The sequence below is a fragment of the Triticum dicoccoides genome, chromosome 2B (genome assembly GCF_002162155.2).
Source record: "Triticum dicoccoides isolate Atlit2015 ecotype Zavitan chromosome 2B, WEW_v2.0, whole genome shotgun sequence".
Lineage (NCBI taxonomy): Eukaryota > Viridiplantae > Streptophyta > Magnoliopsida > Poales > Poaceae > Triticum > Triticum dicoccoides.
In genome coordinates, this window is record NC_041383.1 from 671358408 (window position 1) to 671367092 (window position 8685).

At 44.7% G+C, this 8685-nt stretch overlaps 1 protein-coding gene across 1 annotated transcript; it reads right to left on the reverse strand.

Moving 5' to 3' along the window:
* Window positions 1–1219: 1219 nt before the first annotated feature.
* On the reverse strand, window positions 1220–5452 carry LOC119365518 (altered inheritance rate of mitochondria protein 25-like). Its single transcript, XM_037631157.1, has 11 exons — window positions 4921–5452; window positions 4374–4460; window positions 4207–4248; window positions 4055–4099; window positions 2937–3002; window positions 2769–2825; window positions 2595–2656; window positions 2353–2473; window positions 1940–2017; window positions 1642–1748; window positions 1220–1503 (listed from the first exon to the last, which is right to left on the reverse strand). Exons 1-11 carry the CDS (start codon window positions 5305–5307, stop codon window positions 1473–1475), a joined length of 1083 nt encoding a protein of 360 aa, XP_037487054.1. The 5' UTR covers window positions 5308–5452; the 3' UTR covers window positions 1220–1472.
* Between the last annotated feature and the right edge of the window lie 3233 nt (window positions 5453–8685).

Sequence of the window (8685 nt, forward strand, 5' to 3'; positions counted from 1 at the left end):
TCCTGCTAATACATGAAGCACGCAAAAACTGTGGGAGGTGATGACTGCTTGTGTGATCATACATAATATGATCGTAGAAGACGAGCGCCCAGAACATCTGTATGATCAAGGGTTTCAGTTTCAGGGTGAGAATGTTGTGCCTGAGCATGAAGTAGCGGCAACGTTTGAACAGTTCACCCAATTTCATCAAGACATGTGTGATTGGGAAACTCACATGTAACTGCAAAATGATTTGGTTGAGCATATGTGGGCTCATGTTGGCAACCAATAGATGTATCTTCTTTTATTCGTTTGCAAAACTATGTGAGACATTTTTATTTTCATTCAGCTTGTAATAACTATGCTATTTTATTCCGTCCAAAACTATGTTATTTGATTCAAACTATGCAAATTCATGCAAAAAATAGGGGGGCCCAGCCGGCCAGGCCGGCACATATGGGTCGGCGCGTTGGACACGCTACCGACGCCGGCCTATATCTAAAACAAGGCGGACGCCAGGCAGGCGGCCGACCCAAACGGACAAAAAGCGGACGAAATTGCCGTCCGTTTGGGTCAGCCCATTGGAGTTGCTCTTACCACCTATGTTACTCCCACTGTGGGTAGTCTACGTGCCGCAGGTTCGGACTCTCGCACTCGGACACATCCGTGGATGTTTGCAGCACCATGTTGAATGACTAAAATCGTCCGCATCAGTCCGTGGACGTTTGCAGGCTGGCGCAGTAGATTCCCTTACCCCCCACCCCCACCAGCATACTGTAAACACAAAGGTTCAGCAGTAAAGCAAAGAATGGCAACTTTCAAGTCGTTATCACACTAGCACTTCCCTTTCCACCCACTAAATAAACAAAGGGATGAAAAAAGAGACGCTGTAACCAGCAGATGGACGAGTTCAGTTTCCTGCTAAGGCCTCCTTTTGGTTTGAAGGAATTTCTTAGGAATTCTATATGGTAGGATTTTTATAGGATTTTTTTTCCTTTAGAGCCCTTTGGTTCATAGAAATGGATTCCTATTTCTACATAGGATTGGTTCCTACCTTCCACATTTCAAAGGAAAATAAACATTAGCCTAGACTCGATGAAAAAATTCCTATGGACATCTCTTTTCCTATTCCTACTCATAGGATTTGAGATGTCACCTCATTTCCTACAACTTTCCTATTCCTATGATAATCCTATCCTATGAACCAAAGGAGGCCTACTAAGAGCAGTCACACTGGCAGTTCGTGTAAAGGCAGCAGGGAATTGGATGCGAGCTGTCAAACCTCTCAGAGTGCACTAAAATTCATACGAAAAGCCCAAGTGAAGTGAGCAACCAAGTACGGTCACTGTAACAAAAAAACACGGCACACTTGTGTAATGATCTCAATGGTATGGCGACAGTGAATGACACCAGCTTCTTCAGACATCAATGGCGAAAGAACTGGCAATTTAAGTTCCGCTGTGAACTGAGAGGATGGCATTCGTATGCGCGGTCTACTCTGTGGCGATGAGAAAAGGCAGTCCCCTGAAAGAAACAAGCACTTCGGGGTTAGTATCAGGGGCACCAGTAGGTGATAAACCCAGGTTGCATGGTAATAATAGTTCAGTGAATCTATCCAGATAAGTCAATGTGGAAAACTGAAAGTAAGGTATGCATGCATACCAGCCCCCTCTCCTAGAGAAGTAATCTGAGTCCAGGGACACTGCCAGAGCAAGAGCTACAGCCCTTTCAGGTAAACTCAGCGGGCGAACAACGTTTAGTTCTTCGATCTGGAAGCATCAGTGAGATGTGAGTTTGAGACAAGTTTAAAGGGAGATTCTTAAAATATCAAGTGTAAAGAGCAACATCGTGCAAGTACAGAAACTGACGCGCCATATGATCCTAAGTTTCACATCCGGCAGGGGGGCCAGCTACATCAAGGCAGATATGCTCTTAATGTCTGTCAAGTGAGAACACTTACATCTGAACCGAGACCAAGTCTACTGCTTTGTCCATCATCACCAAACCGAATTGCATACTGGCCAGCATCCGTAAAGAGCTGCAATGAGATACAACCAAAGGTATATTGATCGGTCATTACTCCTCGATTAACCACGTATATTTTCTAAAGGCTAAGATAATGCAACACAAAATGCACTCAGAAAAGATATGTGATGTGCAACCATGCTATAATTATGTGTCCAATGATGTATGATAATTTCCTTGTGCAGAAGCAATGTCAAGCAATAGTATCACATCATATTTCTTAGTGATCAGAGTGTTGATCGTTAGCTTATGTTACTCATTATGTTTTGCTAGACATCTATGAAACACATTCCATAATGAATTTCCTTCAAATGCATGAAAATACACGCCTACTCAAACGGACATTACCTCAAAACCAATTCCCCTCCAATTACGGTCAATCTGGGCCAACACATTTTCATCTTCATCAATAAGGGTAAAGGTCCAGTTCCAAAATCCAGGATTCTCAACCACAGCAAATTGCTTGTTCCTGAAGGACAAACAAGTTGAAAATCAACCTGTCAGACGTTATAGCAAGAATGACAGCTACATAAAGAACCTAGACTGGGTTAAAGAAATAAGGGAATTGGGAGATCAGAAGACCATGTTACCCTAAGTACAGATCATAAATTCTAAGCCAAAGATGCCAGCGCCTGTGGACTACACCTACCTCCTGATCAAAGGAAAATAATGAAACTTCATCAGCAGTATTCCTGTGCATTCATACGAGGACAAAACTCCCATCTGAGTGAGTTATAGCAATCAAGTCAAGAATATTTGTGTACCTTGCCATCCACTTCTGCATAAATAGAGCTGTTGATGAACCAAAATGGCCGGCGGACCTGTATCCATAGCATTAATATCTTTGCAGAAATTCCAACTATGTATTTACAACGAAAAACAACAATCGTTCCTCCCCAAAAGAAAAAGAAAAAACATTGGCGAATTCTTACCGTGAATATCTCATTACCCATAGCATCAGTAAATTGTGCAGTAAATGGCCGTCTCGACCGAAGTAACTGAAATACCAGAAAAAGGGAAATGTTGTAAGGTACTAAGGTAGTAATAGTTGCCATCAAGTAAAAAAATGAATAAATAAACATCAGATAAGAATGAACAAACAGACGCCAAATACAATAAGGTGTTTTTTTGCACACACAAAAGAGACAATAGCATTAGATTATTTCCTACACTAGCAATACTAAAAAAAGCACATAATTAACTTTTAGCATCATAACTGATCAAGACAGCAAGGAGTGAAATTTTGTAGTGTTGTAAATAAATAGGCCATATTAAATCTGTAAACACGACAAATAACAAACATTAATAAAGTAAATTAACTTACATATCAGATGACACTTCTACCCTATCAGAAATATATTGCCAGCTAGATAAGAAATATATTCCCATACCTCCATTACTAAATGGATAAAACATGTTACACATATACAATTCTTCATGATAACTAAAGTTTTTCTCGCTGAACGCCAATTCTTCCATGAAGCTGAAACCAAGTACAGTCCTTCCAGAGCATCCCCAAAACTACTCAATATGATAACACTACATAGTGGAGGCTTAGAAATGGGAGAGCAACCAATTTTCCACGACATTCAACATTCCCACTGACACCTCTCTCCAACACATCAGATTTTCCCATGTCTCCATTTTTTCAGTCCCTATAGCTTACATTTACCCCCATTTCACGTCCCATAGGTAATATTTCAAGATTTACACCGCATACCGTACATAAACTATCAGTGTCAACTCCAACTGAAAATATGTAACATCAATCATTCCAAAAACGAAAATAAGAGAAGCAATCACAAAAAACTCCTTGCCCAGGAGAAAACAACCAGAAAAGCATCCAATAAAAAAAATGATATAGTGGAAGACTTCCGTCATCTGTCCAACCAAAAGATCACAACAATGAGTGGCATGCTACCAACAGGTGTTCTTCAGCATAGGAAGGGTAATGGAAACTTTGGTCAACCGAACAAATTTCAATAAATTACCCTAAAGTGTTAGCATAAGGTACAAAATTATTTATGATCAAGTAACCACATAGATGTACCTGCCTAAAGATGACATTGCTTTTCTCTCGAATATATCCTACAGGCTGGCATTGAAAAAGAAACAAGTCAACGTGTAAGACCCGGAGGTGAAGCATAGATGATGGAAATAATACAACAACCAAACCAGCTAGCTGGAAGGAGACACACTTACAGACTGGGAAAAGAGTGGATCCATTATGATATATCTACTCTCCTGCATTTCAAAGCAATAGTAGTAAGCAAAAAAAAAACATCTAGCTTCAGCCAAATTATCAATAGTTCACATAAGCTGCAATTCCATTATGGAAAGAGCCGGAGAAGCATGTTCATATAAATCACCTGCTCGAAAGCAAACATGATATTTGCCCATTCCACATCTCTGGCTATAAGGAGGTTGGCTCTTGAGAGGAGAGGCTCCAGCTTGGCCTATAAAACACATATAAAGGCCACCTCGGTTATTCCAATAGCCAAATTTCAGCACATTTAAACAGATAAGATTGGATATAACATAAACCATCAAACATAACTGGAAGCGGCAGGGAACAAACTTTAAATCGATTGGCCAGTATCCTGCTATATTACCCACAGAAATATTCACTCACATACCACTACTCGGCCCTGTTCAGCTAACCTACAAATTCCCACACGACTTCGCTACCAATCGTAATCAGAGTTCAGTCACAAAAAGAGAGTTTTCTCTTCCATTCTCTAAAGAACTTCATCATGCGCCTGACAGGAGGTGTTTCCTCTTCCATCATTATCTGAAAAAGCTTCATCATGCGCATTCTGTGATGGATTGGTTGTATAGAGTCTAAGATATAATCGGGTCATACCGAATGGCACTACACATAACAAGCTGCAATTAGAGAATACAGAATCCGCTTGCCTCTAGGTATGGGAGGTCCTTGGGGTCATACTGGCCGCCTTTAGACGGGGCCACCTCGCCGCGGGCCGCTCCCCCAGGCCTCACCTTGTCAATCCCCGCCGCGGCGGACCCGGAATTCACGAACGCGCGCGCGGCGTTGGCCAAATAGCCGAGCGGATCCTCGCCAACACCTTCGGCCTTGCAGACGCCTCCCCCCAGTCTCCTCGCAGCTTCCTTCTCCCTTTTCAGCTCCTCGATCCACAGCCTCCGCAGCCACCCTCGGGGCAGCGGGGACCCGCCCCCTCCGCTGGAGAAGCCCTTGGAACCGCTGACGTGGCTGCTGCTGGTCCTCGCCGCCGCCCTCCCGGCCGCGGCGGCCTGGGAGAGCAGCCCGGGCAGCCGCCACATCGGGGGCACGCCGGTTGGGAGCAGGTGCGAGGGGCCACCACTACGGCGAGGTCTGCGGCGCCGACGCCCAACCCCCTTTGGAGAATCGTCGCCGCAAGGTTCTGCAAGGGAGCAGAAGAACGGGACGGGACTATTTCGGTGAAGAGGACTGAGGGATCTCAGCCTGTTTCCCCCTTAGTTGGATGGGCCAACTCCACTCGCCACCTGGGCTACCTGAAAGTGGCCCAGGATTAGGGAGGCTGTGCAAGTGACGAGCCCTGCATCAGCAGCGCACGGGCTTTGTTAGAAGAAAAAACATCACACGTGCGCCTGCCGCTAGGAGTGGACGAACGAGCTATTGGTGCTCGTTAAGACTCGATTCGTTAAGCTTGTTAAGATTAACGAGCAGAAAGCCCTGCTCGGCTCGGTTTGTTTGAAGCTTGTTAAATTCGTGAGCGCTCGTTAACAAATTCTGATGTGTTACAGCCTACATGATGACTAAGTAGATGTGATTTTTAAGAAGGGAGATAGTGACTACCAAAGAAAATACATTAGTTTGTTGTCTCCTATGTAGATTAGATTAAATAGATAGACTGAGGTGCTACGAAAACTTTGTCACATAAGATAAAAATATGTGTTGTGTTGTTACTAACGAGCTTAACAAGCTACTTGTGAAACTCATTAGCTCGTTCGTTAAGCTCATTAAGCTTAATGAGCTGAAATCGGTGATTGACTCTGTTCATTAAAAAGCGAGCCACAAGCTTAACGAGCCGAACTATCGAACGCTCATTAAGTTCGCGAGCTCTGAGCTTTTGGTCCAGCCCTACCTGCCGCCCGAATTCCATACCTGACGCATTTTGCTTCAAAAAAACGTTGCCGCAAGCTGCGAGGTCAGACATTGTTGTTGATAGGCGATCATCGTACCGCCGCTCGCCGCAAATAGAGAGGTCGCAACACTCACGAAGTTGCAAGCGGCACCGGTGCTAGGATGTAGCGCTCGTTGACGCTCCCGCTGCCGTGTGTGCGATGCAGCGCTGGTCGATGCTGCCGGAGCTACAATGCAGCGGTCACAAACACTGCAGGGGGGAACCAATGCAGCGCTCGTCGATAGTTGTCGGTGCTGCAATGCAACGGTTGTCAGCGCTGGTGGAGCTGTGATGCAGTGGTTGCGAACCGGTGCTTTGATGCAGCTTCGCCGGCGGCTATTGGTGCAGTGACGCATGCACTGTCGGAGCTGCGATGGAGCGCTCACGATGATGCAAAAGTTGTTGGTGCTTCGATGGAATGCTCCTCGATGGCTACTACAAGGGGGGTAGGGGTGGTAGGTGAAGCTCATCCTAGTTTTTCGGATAAAAACACTTCCCCTGGTGTCAGGTCATTGCCTGGCATGACCCTTGCAGGGGGAGGAAAAGGTCCATCTTGTCCACCACCATTCTTTCCTTTTGGTGCGCTAAGGAGGCTTGCTCGAGGAGCAAACAACATTCGTCTGTGCGACAATAAGACTTGGGCCGTGGGCACATGGGTTCCTTGTGGCGTGTTGGATGTGAATCTTGGAACCCTTCGACGTGCTGCCCCCATGCCCTCGCCCTATGGTTCTCCTATCGAGGGCAGGGGCTTGGGCCCATGTGTGGGTCATGCCGTTGCCGCTAACAGGCAGACCGCTAACGTCCCACAAAGCTCAGGCCCCCAAACTGGAAGGTCTACCCCGCTGGTGAAAGTGGTAGCTTGGAAGTAGTTATTCGCCTCTTAAGATTCGAAGCAAAGAGAGCATAGGACCAGACCTTGTATCACTACTTGGCCATCATACTAGAGGCTGGGAGGGCCATCTCGATCGGATTAGTCAGATCTGCGCGCGCCGCTCCTGTGACAGCCTGATTTTCGGCCCTTTCTTTTTCTTTTGTTTTTCCGAAGTTTTTGCCTGAGTTTTCTTTTTCCGTGGCTTTGTGGTCTGGAAACTGAAGAAGATGCCCTCTTCTTTGCTTCCAGAGTGGCTTGTCATTCCCAAATCTTTCCCTAGACCCTGTCATTTCCATCCTAGCCCAAATCCCAATATTCTTTTATTGGGAATATTCCTTTTCTATTAAAGGAATAACTCCAATTGCCCTAGGTTGTGAAGCAACCTATATTTCCCTCACTCCAAAAATTCCCAAATAATTCTCATAAATTGTTTGGTTCATATCTTGATCAAATATGGCTAAACTTTTCATTGCCATGTTCAAAAATAATTCCCCAATAATTCATTTCCTATTCTGCCCTGAATGACACTTTGTGAAGGAAGTGTCATTTATATTTTTCCTAGTAGTTCCCAACCTTTTGGGCATGTTTATATGTCCAAATAATTGCCCCATGCACAAGTTCAAATTTATTTTCCTAGCCAACCTTCCTCAGTGATTTTTCAAAGTTTCTGTCAGACAGAAGGATTTGTGAAGGAAGTACTAGCTAGGAGTATCCAAATGAGATTAACTTTTGCACACTTCTGAATATTCTCATATTAAACCCCTCCACCCATTTGAAGCCCCATACAATTATCTATGTGAGCACAGGAGCAAATCTTTGTTTCTGGCATTATTTTCAGGTTGTGAAGCAAGTATATTTTATATTGCTTCAAAAATCCTGATAAATTACCAGATCATTATTCTACCCATAAAAAATCTCTCCACCCAATTTGGCATCATTTAATTGATCCATTTGACTCCCATAATTATTTCAAGTTTCTGGACAGAAATGATGTTTGTGAAGCAAGTGCCATTTTGGCTTGTCCATTTAGCATGATCTTTTCACAGCATATTTATATGTACATATCATGAGGATTTGACAAGTTTCGTCCCATCCCATAACTCTATGTGAGTGCATCTTGCTGATCTTTCATTTCTGGACCAAGTATGCAGTTGTGAAGCAACTGCAGTAAATCTTGATCCTTTTACTCTCAACACCTCCAGGACTGTAGTCCTTCCCATCCTAAACACCCCAGACAACTTCTTTGGCTTCAAGTAACTCCCTGGTGATCACATTGAGCTGGTAAAGTTTACTGCAGTAAACTTCAGATCTCACTAACTATTTAACCAGAGCCTCTTTCACCAAGTTACCACCGTATTTACACATTAACCAGAAGGTACTAACCCACAGACATGGTTTGGCATCACTTGTGGCACTGTGTGCACCAGTGCACGCGGTGACCACCGTTTTGGCGTGCAATGGCCGCGCCCAGAGCGTCTTCTTGCTCGAGCCCCTCTCCCTCTCGGCGTCTTCGCGCTCTTGAGCATGTCTCACCGTTTTACCGCGTCGTCTCCGTCCTCCTGGAGCCTTCTCCCCCTCCGTCATCCCCTTCGTCAACTGTCGTTGCCGCGCGCCCATGGACACACTGTGGCCGACCGAGGCTTTAATGGCGTTCGGTCGTTT

Bases quoted from the DNA above. Each gene is read 5' to 3' on its own strand.
- LOC119365518 (XM_037631157.1), bottom strand. From the start codon at position 5,307: ATGTGGCGGCTGCCCGGGCTGCTCTCCCAGGCCGCCGCGGCCGGGAGG. The intron at 4,249-4,373 runs GTGATTTATATG...TTTGAAATGCAG, and splicing joins TCATGTTTGCTTTCGAGCAG to GAGAGTAGATATATCATAAT. The intron at 2,826-2,936 runs GTAAGAATTCGC...CTATGGATACAG, and splicing joins TGGGTAATGAGATATTCACG to GTCCGCCGGCCATTTTGGTT.